The sequence below is a fragment of the Glycine max genome, chromosome 10 (genome assembly GCF_000004515.6).
Source record: "Glycine max cultivar Williams 82 chromosome 10, Glycine_max_v4.0, whole genome shotgun sequence".
Taxonomy (NCBI): Eukaryota; Viridiplantae; Streptophyta; class Magnoliopsida; order Fabales; family Fabaceae; genus Glycine; species Glycine max.
Genome location: NC_038246.2, coordinates 42666552 through 42686476, shown reverse-complemented (window position 1 = coordinate 42686476; position 19925 = coordinate 42666552). Strand labels below are relative to the sequence as shown.

The following is a 19925-nucleotide window of genomic DNA, read 5'->3' as shown; positions in this document are numbered from 1 at the left end:
ACTAGTTTTTTTCTTATTAATTTTCATCAAGAAACTGAATCTCCTTTCGTGAGATTTTCTCATTCACAGTCTCGCAAACAAGACCCCAAGACTTCCTTAAGACTTAATTAAGGGAGTTGAATTTAGCACTATTTCAACCAACCACTTCTTGGTACCGAAATGATGCTCATTATCACTTTATTTTATGACATAGTAGAATCTTCCGTTGTTGTTATTTATCAGCGAGAAATAGTTTTTCTGTGATATTTTAGTTCCAAAAAAAAGTTGAAGGGTAACAACGGTGTATCTATCCTGTTTTGGAACTTGCGTGTCAAGAAATCTTCTTTTTTTTAATGTTTTATGATTTTTTTTCATCTCACGATCGCTGATTCGTATAAAAACTCATTAAACTTATTTCTAAGGAGTAATCTGTATCCTTACCCTCGTCTTTAGATACAAGCGGAATGATGTTATAAATTGTCTTTCGAATCACTATGACAGACTAAACTTCAATTACTTAGGTACTGAGGTTTATTTTTGAGATTAATTTATCTCTGTTGTAAATATACACGAGTTTGGGAATTGGGTTCCATCAGCATCACTGAACCAAATTATAGCTAATCTCAATCAAATCCTAATTTAAAAAATTAAGCCCTTATCATAGCTAAATGACTAGTCTAATTTTCAATGTTTCTTAATATTATGTAAGGTTTTTTGCCCTATATCTCTTGTCAGCCATATCATACAATATAACGTGAAAGAGAGAAAAAATATAAAATTAGAAATTGAATCCTTTGCCCACCCTTGCATTTGTCCCTCTGCTTAGACCATTGTTCCAAGTGATCTACTACTAGTAATAGGTGGATGGGGTTGGGTGAGATTGAGAACAAAGATGGCTCGGCCAAAGGTGGAAGGAGTGCACCAGATTATGGGCATGGTGGCCTCAAAGCCGGTCCAAAAAGTAAAGTAAGACAACTAAATTTTAGATTTATCAACGATAAAAAAAATATTTATTATTAATTTTATAAAATAAAATATTGCGGATGTTGATCAAAATGTTCAACATAGCTTTATCATTTTGAATAAAATAAAATTCTTAAAATTTACTTTAGTTTAGGCCTCACTTATTGTTGATCATGAGTGGCCTGTTTCGGGATTCTGCTAGTTGGTGGATTGCTGGTTTTGCAAAAGTTTGCAGGATACACGTCTGCATAAATATGCATGGACAAATTTGGCTTGCAATCAAGAGCTCAATTCAGTAAATTGGAATCTAAAAATTGAAAATATGAGCCTGGCAATCCGTTCTTGATGTCAAGAATAATAAAAAGTATGGCATAGCAGAATTTCAAACACTTAACAGAAATGAATCAAGAATATAAAAACTTAGGGAGCTTAAGAACTTCTTCAGCTCCATGCCGCTGAAATTTTTATCCTTGGCAAATTTATGGTACAACCAAAGGTAATAACTAATAACAGTACATCAAAGACAACAATTAAAACTAAAAAGATTCCGCAAGACGGTGGCAGTAATTTGCACCTTGTAAAGAGAAGTCCATTCGTTTGTTTTGATTTGAAGGAATTAATTAAAACTAAATTTTCTTTAGCTTTGGGGATCTTGATTCTGCCTTTGGGGATCTTGGTTCTGCTTCCGGCATTGTTCGAGAATATTATTGCATGCAACGAAGGTCGATGTCTTTAGAAGACCCTGATTAATTAGTTTGATCATAAACATTCTCCAATTCCTGTCAAAATTATTAATTTCGTAATTATTTCCAGATTTTTGTACATCCAATTCGAGCATAATGCATGACATGTTGACCAAGTAAAGCCACAAAAGGTGATGAAATAGCACAATCTATTGCAACTATTAGAATCAAACTATCTTGACAAAAATTGTTTTTGAAGATGTACATGTTGTCATGATTATGTTTGTTGAATTAAGGTTAAAATCAATAAAAAGGACAACTTAGTGTCCGTTAGCTCCCACCTAGTGAGATTTAAGGTATAGATGTATGAAGCCTTGTCACCACAAACAGAGAGATTATGTAGAAAAATATTGATAAATAAAAAAAGGACATCAGGCAATGATGAAAACAACAAAGTTAGGTATAAAATTTCTTATGTCTCAAACGGGAAAATACAAAAGAGATCGATGCTAGTTACCAGGCTAACGAGTTGGACTGGGCAAACTCAGCAGAATGATATTTTGTGAAAGCTTCACAAGCCCAATTTATGTGACCATCTGCCAGCACTCTGCCACTAGAAGAAATTGATTGAAACCAGAAAGTAGAAATCCAAATGGACAAGCATGGAGATATAAAGTGGGTTGAATGGTTAAAGAAGAAAAAAAGAGAAAAAAATTGTGAGTTCGATCTCTCCTAACAAAACTAACATTTGACAATAAAAAAAATGGACAAGCATTTCACCTTTCTATATCTCATATCTCAGCATTCAGCATATATAATATATACATTTTACTTGTTAATGATGACAATAAACAAAACTAGGAAGATCCAACAAGAAGTGAATTACTTGAATCAAAACGAAAAGAACTAACCGATGTTTCTTAATAAATGCGTTCCACAGAGATAGGAACTCTTTCACATGGTCTGGCGCATCAAGAATAGCAAGTCTCTGCATATCAGTGTGTGTCAATGCTTCCTCAAAAGATAGCAAAAAGTGTGAAAAACAGTTAAGGGTGAAACAGACTTCAAAATTCAACCTCAGCCTCAATCTACACCTATGTTGAAATTCTATTCGATGAATCATGAGATAGTTTTCAAGTTGTAAACTTGGAATCACAAAAACTAAGCTCTCAGAATAAGGTCCAAAACATGGTTAAACCAAACAATTATAGTGGAGATGATCTAAAATTCAAAAAACTTTTTTTTTTCTGTTAAGAAGAATAATATGGTATGGGGTCAGCTTATTTATTTCTACAATCTGGAATAAAATTTGTTTAAAAAAATCCTTATGATTGAGACTCTCAGTCACAGATAGATAAAGCTTCAAAGAAAGGTAATTCTATATCACTTTTAAGCTCTTGCCAGCCACTCATTACTATTAAGTTCTACCAGAGTTTTGTTGTTCAAGAAAAATTACAATTAAAGAAAATTAAATTGTAGAAAACCAAAACAAGAGATCACTTATATAATGGTACATACCCTTCGATCTTCAATCTCCTGAGCACCCTCATTCATTTCATCCTCACTATCTTCATCTAATAGCGCTTCTTCAAGTGCCATAGGCTTTTTAAGCAGGAAAAAAAAGACAAAAATGAGTCAGATCGTCAGACATGCGATAGCAAAGGGAAGTATTAGAAACCAACAATGACAAGTAAGCCTTTTCCTACTAAAAGTTGTTGGCTAAATGTAAACATTAGACATTTGAATACAATGAAACATGAACTTATTGTTTTGTTTTGTCTGACAGAAAAGAATGTTGTTTTCAGGTCACCATATCTCATGACAACTAGAAACCAATATAAATACTAATAGTAGTGAAATTATACATAATGCAAAGTTTCTGCAACCATAATTACAAATGATACCAATAGAATGCATAGCTTGACAGCCAAAATGCATCACTTTGATGTTGTACCAAAGTCAGAACAAAACTTACAACTATCAAAGAAAAAAATGTACTCAAATTGTGATAGTTTTCTATATTTCTTGCATACAACCCCAATTCATACATGCATCTCCATTGTCTAGAAATATATATTTGATAATTTGTTTGTTTAACGGATAGAAACAGGTAGCAAATAAAAATTTGTTTTAGAAAATTAAAAACTGCTATCTGATTCTATAGGATGAAATTACATTTCCCAACTAATGTTAAGAGAACCAAAGAATCTCCACACATTTATATCAGAAGCATTGAGTTTAGGCCTCTCAATCGAACTTATAAAGTTCATGGTTTCTTCAACACAATTCCTATTTACATGAAAATAGAATAAAAGTACAAAAACATAAATTAGTAAATGGCTGTCACTCATCACCTGGTATTTGTGAGAGTGATAGAACTGCCGCTTCTCAAACCGGGCAACGCTGAAATGTTTTGAAAAGAACTATGTCAAAGCTGTGTCCATTATGTTATTTCTACTTTATAGCAAGAGTTATAATCACAAGTAGAAAATTATAAATGAAAAATTCTTTTTCAACTCTGCCTATATAAATTCCAATGAGATCACGCTTATATAGGTATCACATATATGGAAAATTTTCTATACCTAAATGTGTAATGACATCCTGGACAAAATAGAAATTGTTATGACATCAACTACATTTGACATAAAACATAAGAAATTTTGAATTCAGTGATAAAGTGAAAAATCAAGCTCATGCATGGCTAATAGACCCTGCTAATTAGCATACACTGATATTCAGAAGTTAACAAAACTCAAACAAATCAACAGCCTGCCAGCCACATACGAAGAAGATGCCAGGTGTGACAAGCTGCTACAATCAATTAGTTTTATATATTATTAAATCATTTCAATTTTCAAAAATAACTAGCAATTATGGCATCAATGATCTATCAGGGGCACTGTTTTTTATTATGATAATATGACAGCATACAATTATGTAAAAAAGTATTAAGTTGCAAGATGAAGTTATTTTTGCTTGGGAAACATATTTCAGTAACATTTTGTTTTAGCATTGAGATCAGAACATTTCCGGTTGTAAACTCGTAATAATGGATATATAAAGTTCTCAGAATGTATGAACTGCCTTTAGTTTTCCAAGGATAGAGAAAAGATCAAGGACATACATTCTTGGGTCATATTGCTCAATTGGTAACTTGTCTTTCTTCCTAGCTTTCCGCACTTTAGGAGCCCCATGATCATGCTTAGACGTTGATGCGACACAATCCTGGCTAGGATTTAAAACAATTACATTTGAAACCCCTTCATGGTCAACTTGTGGCACTGCTCGTGTCCCACCATGATGATCAGATAGTGATGGGACATAATCTGGACGAGGAAGTAAAATTGCATTTGTAACCCCTTCACTGTCATCTTCTAGCATTGCATGTGTCCCATCATCATCTGATGGGACACAATCTGGACCAGGATGTAAAGTTGCATTTGACCCTTCATGGTCATCTAATAGCATTGCACGTGTCCCATCATCACGATTAGAAACCCCTTCATGATGTAAAGTTGCATTTGAAACCCCTTCATGATCATCTAGTATCATTGCATGCGTCACATCATCATGATCAGATACTGATAGGACACAATCCGGACCAGGAAGTAAAATTTCATCTGAAACCCCTTCAGGGTCATATTGTAGCATTGCATGTGTCCCATTATCATGATCAAATATTGATGGAACACAGCGCGGACCAGGATGTAAAATAATAGCTTTTGATTCTGCATTGTCATAGCAATATGTGATACACTTTTTACACTTAAACATTAATGCTAGTATTCTACAACTATCCCATCCAACACATGATTCTTTCATAATCATGCTCAACAAATATAATAACGATTAGAATATATATAAGAGAACCATTTGATACAATTTGTCAAACTAGAGATTTGTAGTTTAATATCATTACATTGAGCACATATATTCTAAGCTAATTTTTTAATGGTTTTTTTTCACTTAAAAGAAGCTTGCAGCCTTGGTTGATTCAATAATACATGTCTAGCTTTAAGTGAGTGTGTACAACCTCTAAACAGACCTGTAAAATGTTTAATACAAACTATTAACTGTAGAGAGACTGGTCAGAACCAGGCTTTCTTTAGGTCATGATCATTGGCTCCGGGTGATTTGACGACAAAATTTCCAGAACACAATGTTGCTATCGATTTCATGGAAATTATATTGCCCGGGTTTACATCACACTCCTCTGGACCAGATCAAATATCTAATCACAGCTATCCAATAAGGAGATTGACCTCCTCTGTGGTCACATCTTTTTCTTAATGAAAAGGAAGCACTAAAGCACCTAGGTTTTTAAGGTGAAACGAATTGTGCCATATATGATACCATATGTTGGAAAACAATAGTTTAATAAAACCCTAAAACCTATCAATTTCTTTCTAGCCTTAATTTCCCCAGATAGAGTTTTCTACCCTTAAATAAGTATATAAAAATGGCCCTAACTTTTCATGTTTTATATCCTTAGCCTTTTACTATTGTGCAGATAAGTAATTCTCAGATAACTACATATTTGGCCCTTCCTTCAACATGTAGTGGAAAGAATTAGATGGCTAGAATTTTATTTTTGGCCACACTGTGTTGCCACTGTTATTAATTCTTAGATGATTAGAGGTCCCCACCACTTTGACATAATCCAATTACCACCCTTGAATCAAGTCAAATTCTGACCGGGTTCTGTCAAATTTTGTAAGCTATGTAGAACATAAATTGTATCACCAACTAAAATACTTCATATAGTTGCAAAAGTAAGTTACACACCATCGGGTGAAGGAACTCCAGCATTAAAGAGCAATCGGTCTGTCTCATTTGTTCTACCACGAGTCGGTTCTCTATGCTTAAGTCGTTTGGCACTGCATATAGATATTCTTAGTTGACCATTTTACTTCATAACATGTATCTATATGAGGAGATGAGAAATTTCAGAACGGTGAGAATAAAATAGCTTACCAATATAGAAAAGTTTGTAGTCTTGGATTAATACCCGCTCCAACATCCTGCAGAGAAATTAATTAAAAAATTTGAGGAACAAATACAAAATTCTAAATGCATTCATCCTAAAACCTTAAACAACCTTGTTATGCTTCCATTTTTCTAGACATTTGTTCTCTACAAGACTATAAAACCATAGAAAGGAAGCAACCATGCATCCTACAAGATTAAACTATTATGAACCAGAGCAACAATGCTTTAGCTATTAGATTTCACCTCTTGCACAACAACAAATATCTCAAGTTCAACAGATATGTGAAATGACCGCAGAGGAATTCTTAATAAAGAAACCACTTTTCCTTCTTCAGTACTATCAGAGTAATGCAGATTGGAGAAACATATTTAAGGATTGCTGTGCTTTCAGGGACTATCATGTTAACTTATACAAATTTTGGAATTTAATTTTCTCTTATTTAAGAGAATATATCATTATTTTATGTATAACTAGAATAGTGACCTATGCAAAAGAATAGGAAAAAGCCTTCAAAAAAACTATTCAAATGAAAATTTCCTGCTGAGGAAAATCAACAAAATATCATATTAAGCAGAAAAGAAAGTAATGACAGCTTGACATGAGATAATATAATGTTAAGATTTATAGGAATATTATAGATAGGGGTGGGAATAGGTCAGACCAGCTTTGAAAGGCCTGAGCCTAGCCTACGATGAATCTTTGAGGCCTGAGTCTGGCCTATAGCCTATCAAAAACTTTTATTTTGACTTGGCCTGACCTTTTTAAAAGTCAGGTCTAGTCTTAGCCTTTTTAAAAGCTTTCTTCATAATAAATATTTAATATTTTATAAAGTAGAAACGTAATAGGAAAGTTAACAAAAAAAAAAGAAAAGTCAATCAAAATAATGAGGAATATAAAAGGGCACATGATTCACACCTAAATTATAATTAAAGTCCTTGATTATAGGAATAGAAGTTATGGAACAGTGTAATCAAAGTCTGATAGTTTGAAAAAATAATTAATTGTATCCAAAAAATAATATTATATATTGGTACCCAAAAAATAATATAGGTCGGCCTATCAGACATATAAGGTTTTTTAATAAGTCTAAGTCTAGTCTATTTAATTTAATAGGTTTTTAAAAAAAGTCTGAGCCTAACATTTTAATTAAATAGGTCAGTTCAGATCAGACTTTATGTAGGTCGAATTGTAAGCCTATGTAGGCCGGCCTAACCTATTCTCACCCTAATTATAGACAAATTATGCATTCATATGAAAATATATTATAATGTTAAGATTTCTTATTTGATTTTACATTGTTTTTAGGAATATTATATTTGTTAGGATTATCTAGGATTTTCATTATTTTTGGGTTATAGCTTATAAATACCTCTTAGATGTCTTACGTTATTCAAAACTTCATAATAATAATACTGAGATTTTCTTTTTCCTCAGAATATTTGAAATCTGATCCATGGAATACTATACCCTAGAGGAGTACTCTAGGCCTATCATTCTACATCACATTTCACGATGCCACTGAAATTGATTGGAACTGGCATTCTATATGAGAAACCATGTGTTTTCAAAGCTTCTATCCACAACTCTAGTTTACCATTTAATCTCTATAGGGTAGTCTAGAACCAAGGTGAAAGGATAAGTAACAAAAATATTATTCTTGCTGTAATCCTATGCTATATATAGGTCAATCCCCAATTGCTTCACCACATGGTGTTTGCATACCACTTTCAACACCAGTATACAAGTTTTTCTTTTCGAAGTAAATTGTAAAAAATGTCAAGTAATTGCATGTTATGGACATAAAAAGTATGGACATGGAAGAATAGAATAAAAAAGAAATAAAACAAGCTTCAAAATAAGAGAATCTAATAAGCCCCCAAAACATTAGAGGTCTTAAATGAAAGAGTATGATTAATATTTCCAACAATAAACACCAACAAACAGATTATAACCAATTTGATATTAAGATTGATAATAGATTTACAAAAATTAAAGACGAAAAAAATTGAAGGCAAACTGTTCAGACCTTTATAGTACTGATTACGGTCTTCACACTCAAAAAGACAAATGGAAAATCCTCCGAATTCTGCAAAGTTATTTATTATTGAAACCATGGCTTACTACAACTTAGTGATTAGAAAGCTATCAAGAGTTTTGAAGATTACTGACCGAAAATTCAAAATTGAAATAGCCATCATGTGACGATTGTAGGTGACATTTTAATCCCTAAAACATGTCAGAAACGTTAACAACAAGTTTATATTATCATACTGATAAATGTAGATCTCTAAATCATTACTCAAAACTAGTCTTAACCTTGTATGATGCACATCGATCCAAACAAATTGTACAGGAGAAATTTTCAGTTACTGCAGTCAAAGCTTTCAGTTAATATTTAACACCAATGCTAATATTCTAATATAAATGTAAATATTCTAACATGTGTTAACCTGTACAGTAACTAATTTGTTTGAAAAACACATTATTTAATTCACCAAGTAGAAAAAAAAATCAAATAATAAACAAAAGAAAAACGAAGAACAATATTTGCATTACCTTCCGTTCTGTGCAACTTATTATTATAATACCTGTAATATTTTTTATAAACAAAATTGATTAAAATAGACAGAACAGAATGATTATAATTTCTTCTATCAGAGAAAAATGTCAAAAAGAGACAAGAGTGCACTAGAAAATGTAATACCTATAACAAAATACCACATTTCCTTCTTTGGACCTGAACCAAAGAAGCAACAAGAAATTAAAATGTATGTCAAATTTGTCTAATAGAAATTACAAGAAAGTTCAATCACCACCACCAAAAAAATCTAGTACTTTTAGTTATTGGAATTCCAAAATAATGTAGTACAACAAAAAAAAATTGATAGAGTTGAAGAACTAACATTCATGAAAACCCAATGATTTATGGTAGTTAATAAAGATATACCCCAAAGAAGGAGAAAGGTATTCATAACTTCATGAATCACTGTTTTTCTCACTTTATTAATGTGACAAGAGAGCTTGATGAACAAGCTTTAACAGCTAAAAAGTTTATATAGAAAATTTATTAAAAGATTTTTTTGTCATATGACATATGGAATATTCATCAACTTTATTAATAATTAATTTTCATCAAAAAATTGGATTGGTTTCCTTTAGTTGAATTTTTCTTCTCAATTATATTTTTTCATTCATAAGACTCAAATATAAAATCTTATTTAGGCAGACCAACGGATTAACATATCTTGCTGGTAAAAGTCTAAAACAATAATATCATCATATCTTGTACTCTCCAACAGAAGCTTATGACAAAAATGAAATTACCAAAGGATTTGTGATGAAGATGGCGGAATCCATGATACTTCTGTGCTTGTATTTGTCTGGCTAGAAGATTTTTCCCTAGCTCCAAATTCTTCAAGACAAAATGAGACTTCAAATTGCTCTAATTTAGCCTTTTTAGATTATAAGAACAAAAAAGAAAAAATCAACGGTCACTATTAATTCTCCATTAAAGAATTAAGTTGTTGTGTATGCATCAACTTAAGAGGGGTGTCAAAGTGGCTAAGGTTTTTTTTTCAAAATTTAAATAATTCTTCTAAAAACATAAGCTAGAATAAGATCAGATTAGGCTAGAATACGATCAGATTTATCTGCTCTTAGTCTTATTTTTTGTTTTATTATATTAATTTGAATTGTAATCAGATTTCCACAAAATATGCCTATTTATATCATATTTTGTAACTTCCACTAATCAATACAATAAGAATTATCATTTCTTCTAGAAAATTAGGTAAAATAAAATCAAATTAGCCTAATTTTTTGTTTTGTTTTTCCTTGTATATGCTAGTTTGAATTGTAATCAAATTGATTAGAGAATCTCCAACTAACTCTACCTATTTATACCATCCTTTGTGATTTCAATTAATTAATGATATAAGAATTATAATTTCTTCTTCTAAAATCTAAACTACAAATTGATTTAGTTAATTTACTCTTTGGAAACCATAAGAACAGAAAAGAAACAACAAGAAGCAGTGAATATAAGTTATTCATTAAAGAATTGAGTTGTGGTGGGTGAGTATTTTTGCTTAGTGGGTAGATGATATTGATGTAGAATAAGCCTCCACCTTAGAGTTCCTGGAATCTTGAATTGAGATGATCTTGCTCTTTCTTTGAATACAATACTGCAAATGATACTGCAACATGAAAAAAATTGTTAAGTAATACATCTGTCATAATTGTGAAGACTGAAGAACAGATAAAAAAACTTGACAAGATTGATAGACAAAAGCAGTACCCATAAATAGCATATATTTAACTAGAAACAAAGGAAGCACCAAAGGGGAAAAAACTATTTGAGCATCAATCAGATATAGTTAGATTTCATACCGTCAAAATACATGGATGCAAATTCATCTCAATCTTAATCTTGCCTGGCTTTCGCAAAAGAAAATATGGAAATACATTTCCATTATCTTGATGAAAGTTCAAAGATACTTTTCCATATAAACATCTCTCTCCGCCCCATGCTGTCAAGTACAGAATGAAACGATGTGATCATATGAAGGTTAAAAAATTACCCTTTTCCATAACAAAATCATCATAGTATTAAGGGAAAAAAATAATCCTCGAGTAGTAAAGCTTGTAAAATATCAGATTTATTTTTATTCTGATGAAAAAAGAAATTCATTAAGACAAAGAGAAGGTGATTGCAAAGAGTTAGGGGATAACAAATCCTCCTTACAGAAATAAAGGAACAAATATATAAATCATCAAACTATCAGTACGAGAAACCACTTCAAAAAGACCGTACCACCTGTCCAATTCTGTGATTTTCAGGAGACTGTAATACTATCATCCATTATGAAATGCCCTATTATCTTTGGGGGATATTCAGATAACAAAATCATTTCATTTACTTGCAACAAAGGTGACCAGGGTTTGAGTAGTAAGGTACAGAGAAATAGAACCAATGTAAACAGGCTACAAATTGAAGCATACATTCTGTCAGGCCTGCACATGCATTTATACTACACAAAACAGTATATAAATTGTGTAGATATCAATCGATCACCCCCTTCAATCTAGCTCCAATCAATCCATCTACACTTCCTTAATTCACAAGGTTTTCCCTTAGCAGTACTACTAGTTTACTAGATATCATTCATTGGCCTCTAAATCAAATAACCTGGGCAAATGAGAAATGCTAGAGTCCGAACAATTCATTTGTCCCACTTAAAAAGAACTATACATACATGTATATATAATCCTCAGTTTCTACCTATGAAAAGAACTATATATATCCAATCCTCAGAGTCTTGTTTACTCCTAAAAATGACCATAGCACAGCATTTAAAATCGTGCAATAGAACATTCCTCAGATCACCCCAAATCATCCAAGAGCTTAAGTTGTTACATAGAGACTAATAATTCTTTTTATCTCAGACACACCAATCATGTGCTGAAAATTGAAATTATATTTTGTTTAAGAATAGGGTGGTAAAATCTAACTGTTTACCAATATCAAAGAGGGTTAATGCCACATTACATACAAGGTAAGAAAGCTGAAACAATTATTGATAACGGTAAAATTTAAATTTAATTGATAGTCAAATCAGACAAGAATGGTTAGATTTTCTCTATTTTACTATTATTTTTTATAAAATAACGAAGATTTTAATATCTTTTCAATTCTTGACCTGCAGGAATGCAGGATTCAAAAAAAAATAATTACAAGTGCTTTGAAGATAAATGATGCAAAAAATTTAAGAAAAAACCTTAAGAAAAAGTGAAGTTGGAACATCTCGTTTAGCACAAGCCACGCCCAACATGACACCTCACTTAACAGCCAACCCAAGCTTAGGGCAAAGGAAACCCATGAACAAACCTGAATGCATGCTCAAAGCGAATTCCGCGCTAAGCGCGTGATCACCACCATACTCGTTAAGCTCAACTGTCGTGCTTAGCGCAGGATTGCGTGAAAATTAAGTTAACTAAGGTTTATAAAAGGAGTAAGAAACAAAGGATAAAGTCATACCGAGACTTAGAGTTCTCTACTAAATACACCCAAAAGCATTTTAAATAGGAGAAACCATTAACCCTCTCTATAGCCATTTCTTCCCTCCTTATCTAGCTCTCTTCTTCTTCCATCCTCATTAATTCTTAAAGTATAAAGTCTCTCATGACAATAAAAGACTAAACTCTCATTGTTGAGAGTCTACCAGTCAAACTCTTGTAATGTAATTCTTTCCTACAATTTATTTAATGTAATTCTAGTTTTTATTGTTCTTTTCTGTGCTTATTGTTATTGATTGCAGTCTGATCACCTATATTTGTGCATCTATTTAGGATGTAGGCATTGGAAAGTGTTTATTTTCTAAAGAATTAGGAAATAACATCTAAATAAAATTGTGTCTAGGAATAAAATGAGTTTGTTTAGTCTATTCATACATCTTTATTCTTAATATAATTTACTGTTTTATCTTTGAAAAGGAATTTGCGAAGAGAAAATAGATAAATTAGATTCCTTCACTTAAGGAATCAGGATTAGAGTATCAGAGTGGATATGGATAAAAACTAAGATAACATTAGATAGAAAAAAATTATTAACATTACACCTAAGTAGTTTTGAATGCTGGGATTCAACATATTTGCATTCTGAATTCATCTTTTGCATTCAAAAATTATTTATTTTTCTTGTCTTTTTTATCTTCTATTTTTTTTATTGATTTCACTTATAATTCATCATCTCTTTTATTATATCTATTGCTTAAAAATTGAGTTTATATTAATCTAAGTACAAACAAAATCTTTATAAATTCAACATTCGAACTTTTGTTTTAACTTTACTATGTATGACAATTTAGTACACTTGTCAATGAGTTAACAATCGTTAAGAATATAATATAAAGAGCGATGGACCAAGAAATAAACATAATTTTATAAAGAACAAACATATTTTGAGTATCAGAAGTTAGTAGTTGAAGCATATCTCACATTCATTAGAAGACACCTCCACAGGCCACGGGCTCGAATTGGCTCTAGATAATGAAATTGGGTTCCCCGCTGCAAGTAAAATAGTTAGAACATGGAGTTTAGCAAAAAAATTAGGCATATGTATTTTCATGTTAATTGGCTCAAACAACCATATGCATACCAGAAGCAAAGACCAAGAACCAATATTTGGCAGTGCTAACTTCCCCAGCTAACTTATCAAATTCGGGAAGCATGAAGTTTACTTCGAGTTGAGTATTCCCCTTCCCATCAACTCCTGAGAGTCCTTTAAATGAGGATATCTTACCAACATGATACCTTTGTGCCTTTTATAAGTTAAAACAAAAAGTATTATGCAGCAAAAAATGTTATTAGAATAAGGCACTATACGATAAGAAACTAATAAGTGTATGCAAGAATAACTATTCCTACGCTTCGAGCTTCCGTATTGGGATCCAGCCTTCCCAGACAGACACACAAAGGAAACAGCGCCCGATTATCATCATCTTTCCATGACAACGAAGCCGTCAATACAAGCCTATACATTCAAATGAGATACCTCATTAGCATCTCAAAATTGATATTTATATTGAACTACAATGGCAAAATGAAAACAATGACTTCAAATCCCTAGAAATTATCGAATTCAACCTTAGCTGGGAGGAAAAAAATGTCATTTGAATTAAGGTAAAAAGAAAATGCATCACAAGGTCTACATAATAAAAACCTCATCTATCTTGAAGCATCATAAATGGAAACAATATTTTGAGATGGATGCATTGATTTAGTCAATGTCACATGTAAAGTGCACACAATAAACCACAACAATAGTATTAATAGGTCTTTATCTGTTAGAAATTCTACCATAATTAAGGTTGGTTCACATTCAAGTAAACATGAAAATTTAAATACTTGGAAAATTGAAGAGTGCATTCCAAGATATGCATAGGAAGTTGTGGAGCACTTTACAAAAATTTGAGATTGATTTCTTTGGTCTTGAGACTTACACATTCCACTTAAGAAATTGAAGGTTAGAGTTATAAAGAATTTTGTGAATATAACTCATTTATTGACATTTCTCACTCACTCTTGAAGGAAGTCACACTCATCTCCTATAAATAAGGAGGCTCATAAAGAATTGGAGCATCCCATCTCATGACAACCAAAAAGAAACAAAGCGAGAGTGATAGTGAAAAAAGATAGTTCTGATTTTCACCACACTTGTGAGAGTTAAGAAAAATTATAAATCATCTTTATTGGGTGAGGTTGAGAGATATTCTCTTATATCAAAAGAATCATTTTAATCCTACTTTTAATAGTAGAATTATTTATTAACTTGTCTCATGATTTTTATTTTTTACATTGAAAGAATTTTCATGTTAAAAAAAATTGTGTTGTTTTTTTATTCTCTATTCTTATTTTTTGGTTTCTGTTAAGTGCATATTTTAAGTTTACAAACAGAAAAATAGTGTTTGTTTCCCAACACTATGTTAGAGGCTCAAAGAAACTCGATTACAAATGCCACACTCGTGAACCAAAACTAGCATGTTAAATTACAAACTAGCAACTTAAATACAGTTATTCAACTGAACATTACATAGCATATACATCTACATGGGCATATAGCATATAATAAACATAAATCTCTTAAAGAAAACGAAGTAAACAGGAGAAGGAAGATTATATATAATAGATTTTACCTCTTCTTGCGCTTAGCCTTTATATGGTAGTCCATACATCTCCGAAGGTATAATGGCTATAAGACAGACATGTATATTATTAGAACAACATGCAATGATATTATCAAGAGCTAAAATAAAAAAGGAAGCAATAAGTACTACTAAAGAGAAGTAAATAGTATAAGAAATTCTCCTAAAACAACAGGTAGAAAAAGAGACAATTTTCAAAATAAAATAAAATAATAATACCAATAATAAAATCAGCCCCTATGAGGTTATGACTCATGCAAAATATATATATATATATATATATATATATATATATATATATATATATATATATATATATATATATATATCCCAATTCCTAATAAAAGTTATAAATTATGACATAAACAGTAAGACTCTCTTAATAGATTTTACCTTTTTTTTAGTACGACTCTTAATTATGTTGTAGAGCTCTATAGGCCTGCAATAAACAGTAAGACTCTCTATCGCAGCAAGCTTCTCTTCCTCAGATAAATTCTCCCAAACAACTCTATTGTTTCGTTGACCTGTTCTTCTAGAATTTCTGCAGAGGCAAACAGATATCAGCATTTGTTATGTTGCACCCCTTTTGGGGTGGAGGGCTGCAGTAACTTCCCGTGGAAGGGAACTTACGTTTCAGAAGCTGCCATTCTTGCTGAAGAAGTCCCAGGTATATCTGGCATTGATCTGAACCTTGACAATTGTGAAATTCTCCGAAGCAACAAGCCTACAACGGAAAAGCAGTGCAAAAGAAATCATCAAAACCATATATATTGAAAACATAGCAACACTCAGATATAAAGATCCATTGAATGTTGAGATTCCATATCACAGCTGAAAGCATTGGTGCTATCTAAGGTGAAGAATCGAATCAAGTGGTGCATTAAAATTACCTTGTATAGCAGGTTTCTAACTGGAAAAAATAAATAATTAAAAATTATGTAGAGGAATTTGGCTCCTCTAAAGTGAGCAGTTGCTTACTTTGGAAGGTAAGTAACTACCTTTTTTTTATTGAATAATATTAATTGTTAGTTTTTGTTAATGGGAGAATTTAAATTCGCAACCTCTCTTTCTTATCTTTTCTTCTTTCTTCATCACTAAATCAACCTTCTATGTCCAGTAAGTAACTAACTTCAGTCAATATGAAAATATCAAATGTTGATATTTCAACACATGTTATGCACGATAATTGATTTTCTCATCAACGATTAAGATTACTCTATCCTCTAAAGTGAATACTGAATATTAGCTTACTTTAGAGGAGACGGGTCCAAGAGTCATTGAAATTTTTTGAAATTGCAATACCTCCAGTTCCTACCCCAGATTAGGCAGATGAGACACATTGGTGGGAACATCAAATGTCTCACAGTGTGCCATTGCCTGAAAACCGAAAGTGGCCATGTCTATTTGATTGTTTTCAGTTAGAGTTTCCTTGGCATTGATTCACATTTTCTATCTAATTTCGTTTCTATCACAAACAGTGGTTGGATTGCAGCTTATGAAGCAGTTTCATTAACAGTAGTGAGTGAGTCCATAAGAGAGAACCAAAAATGAAATCAAAAGCCACCAACTCGGTCCCAATTTAGCAATGCAACCACATGAGAATGTGTTGGGTTGAAGACTTAAATATTGGCCAAGAAAACTGTAGGCAAAGTTTAGAAAGAAAAAACATTTTTTGTGTCCTTACAACCACAATAACATACTTTACTGCGTCTATGTCGCTCTGTTCTGTCTTAACTCCTAGTATTCTGTCCCTAGTATATGTGGTCGTAAAACAATTGATAGCTAACCAACAAGTTGTTGGTCCTATTCTTAGCCGAAGTGATTCTGGATTCAATCCTCTCATGTTTGGAAAAGACGTGTGTTAAGACTTAAGAGAGAAAATCTTATTAAAAATGATAGATGGTTGTGTACTTTGAGTGATTATCGATGGTTTAGCAATCTAACATATTTGAATGCTAAACAAGACATCCCTAATTAATATGAGCCCATTCTTTAGAGCTGTCAAAACGGGTCAGCTCAGCCCACGTGGGTTGGCCCGCAACGGGTTAAGCTAAAAGTGAACTAGCCCAGCTCAGCCTACTTTTGTGTGGGCTAACAAAATGTCAGCTCGGCCTGATCCATCACGGATTGGTGGATTATGCGGGTTGATCCATTTTTCTGTCTTTTTTTGTAAAAAAAATTAAATTATTTCAAACAACTTAAAATAAAATCCAATATAAAAATCAAACTAAATCAAATCCAAACATTTAATATTAAAGTGATTGAAGTCTTCAAAATAAACATTCAACATTAAGATAATTGAAATTTAAATATCATCAAGAATAAACTTCTAAACTATTAAAATTAAACATTAGAGTCATGGACTGTGAAATCCAGAGCAACTTCCTTTTCTTTTTCAACATCACCATTAATTTCATCCAAAGACAAAAAAAAATAAACAATATCATTAATAAGTCAAATAAATAAAACAACACACATTATTGTTATGATTATTTTAAGAACAATTATTGTTATGTTTTTACCCATTACTTCATATTGATTATGTGAGTGAGAAATTATATAAATGTAAAATTTACTCACATTATTGTGATTATATGCTATAAAACTATACTCATATCTTTGATGATTTCAAAGTTAAGTTAATTATTTTATATTTTACTCTTTTTACTTATTTAAATATTAATAAATATGAAATATACAGGTTATAAGAAAATATATGATAAGTTGTTTTAATAAATCATAATATTTGATATATTGTATTTTATGATGATAACCCCATGAAAAGATTGATCATCAATATGTTTAATTTTAAAAGATATTCATAATACTTACAAATTTCATTTATAATGAATTATTTATAATAAATTATAAAATAATAAAAAAATTATTTTATAAATATTTTATAATGCAAAATTTTAATGAATTTAAATTTAAATAATTATAAATTTATATTTATTATTTTCTTTTTAATTTATACGCACAAGGAGCAAATCATGGAAATTTTCAATAGGCTTAAACATGTTTGAAGATAATACCTGTTTAATTAAAAATATAATTAATTTTTTTACTCAATTTTAATGTAATTATATTTAATATGATACTAAATATTTAGAAAAAGATAAATTTATTGATATATATATATATATATATATATATATATATTAAATAATATTAAATAACAATAAAATATTAAGAAATTATATTTTGAAAAAATTAAGAAAGGTGCACCCATATCACTTCTTATTGTTTTTTGAAAAGCCTATTTGTATTTGGGAATGGACTTTCCTCCCTCTCTCCTTTATGTTTCTCCCTCACCCTACTACAATCCTTTGTATGACCCAAGGCCAGTGTTTATCGTTCAACAAGTACTCATTACCTTATTAATTCTCTGCCTTAATATCTCATTTCGTCAATTGTTACTCAAATGAGTTAAATTAGTAATAAGTAAATATATTCCTAACATTTTTTAACATTTCAAATAATAAACTAGTATAAAATTATAAGAATGAAGTTAAGTAAAATTTAGTTTAAAAAATAGTTGAGTAAAATTTTAAAAAAAAATCTATAGGAATGAAAGACAAATACAAAATAGTATACAACAATTCACGCATGATATTCAACCAACTAAGAAAAACTCTAGTAAGATTCTAAATTAGTATAAAAAGATCATAATACATGTCTTACAAAATAATAAATTCACAATAAATAATTAAATTATAGCAATTCATATGTAAATATCATTTAAGATCCTTATTTATTTAAAATTATATTGAAACAAAATTAAAAATTAAAATTGGTTCAAACCAAATTTTGTCCCCTTGTTCTTACCTAGTTTTCACCGATTCTTGATCGATTTTTCACTCCACTGCATTGCTCAAATTGGGGACCTAACCAATTATCGATCAAATTAGATAAAAGTTTAAATTAAAAAAATATGCATATTATATATACTATAATATAAAAAAAAATAAAAGAAGTGTAGACTTTATACTAGGACCCTCATTTATCTCAAATATATTTTTGAATAAAAAATTCAAAAAAAATGTCATTTGCTTTTAGTCCATTTTTGACCTTTTTGTTACTTCGTCAAATTCTTGGACGACCCAAAATAATGACCTAGTCAATTACTGTATTTCTTGTTAAATTGATGACCTAATCGATTCATCGATTTTTCCATCAAATCAATCAATTGATTTTCATAAGATTTCTATCTCTATTGAATAAAAGCTTCAAATATAATTATCAATGGTATCAAACATATGAAATCCATATCCACCCATAAGGGAGATGCAAAGATTTTAAAATAAAACCTAATCCCTACTAAAAATATTAAAAAGTACCTGGTATGACTCGATCTTCAACAATCTTCACAATAATTTAGAATGAATCTAGATCAATCCTTTTTGTAACTCTCAAGAATTAGGGTTTGTATTCGGCGCAATAGGGTATGAAGAAATGAAATGGGAAAACCCAATATATAATACTTTGACATCGGTCCAATTAAGATAATATTTTATTCCTTCAGAAACAGTTATCATAAAGTAACAAATCACTATTCGACAAATGTACCCAATTTTATTATTGTACAATAAAATAACTTAATAA

At 30.9% G+C, this 19925-nt stretch overlaps 1 protein-coding gene across 1 annotated transcript; it reads right to left on the bottom strand.

Annotated features, from left to right (window-relative positions):
- Window positions 1-1234: 1234 nt before the first annotated feature.
- On the bottom strand, window positions 1235-19785 carry LOC100814462 (polycomb group protein EMBRYONIC FLOWER 2). Its single transcript, XM_006589274.3, has 24 exons — window positions 19661-19785; window positions 19149-19207; window positions 15951-16044; window positions 15714-15861; window positions 15312-15367; window positions 14044-14149; window positions 13775-13937; window positions 13615-13683; window positions 11008-11147; window positions 10746-10814; window positions 9943-10070; window positions 9323-9355; window positions 9175-9206; window positions 8935-8987; window positions 8788-8844; window positions 8645-8704; window positions 6603-6649; window positions 6414-6505; window positions 4753-5356; window positions 3980-4028; window positions 3144-3227; window positions 2537-2613; window positions 2143-2232; window positions 1235-1721 (listed from the first exon to the last, which is right to left on the bottom strand). Exons 3-24 carry the CDS (start codon window positions 15998-16000, stop codon window positions 1580-1582), a joined length of 2349 nt encoding a protein of 782 aa, XP_006589337.1. The 5' UTR covers window positions 16001-16044; window positions 19149-19207; window positions 19661-19785; the 3' UTR covers window positions 1235-1579.
- Window positions 19786-19925: the final 140 nt, after the last annotated feature.

Bases quoted from the DNA above. Each gene is read 5' to 3' on its own strand.
- LOC100814462 (XM_006589274.3), bottom strand. From the start codon at position 16,000: ATGCCAGATATACCTGGGACTTCTTCAGCAAGAATGGCAGCTTCTGAA. The intron at 15,862-15,950 runs GTAAGTTCCCTT...TTGCCTCTGCAG, and splicing joins AGAATGGCAGCTTCTGAAAC to AAATTCTAGAAGAACAGGTC. The intron at 9,207-9,322 runs GTATTACATTTT...AAAATATTACAG, and splicing joins AATGTGGTATTTTGTTATAG to GTATTATAATAATAAGTTGC.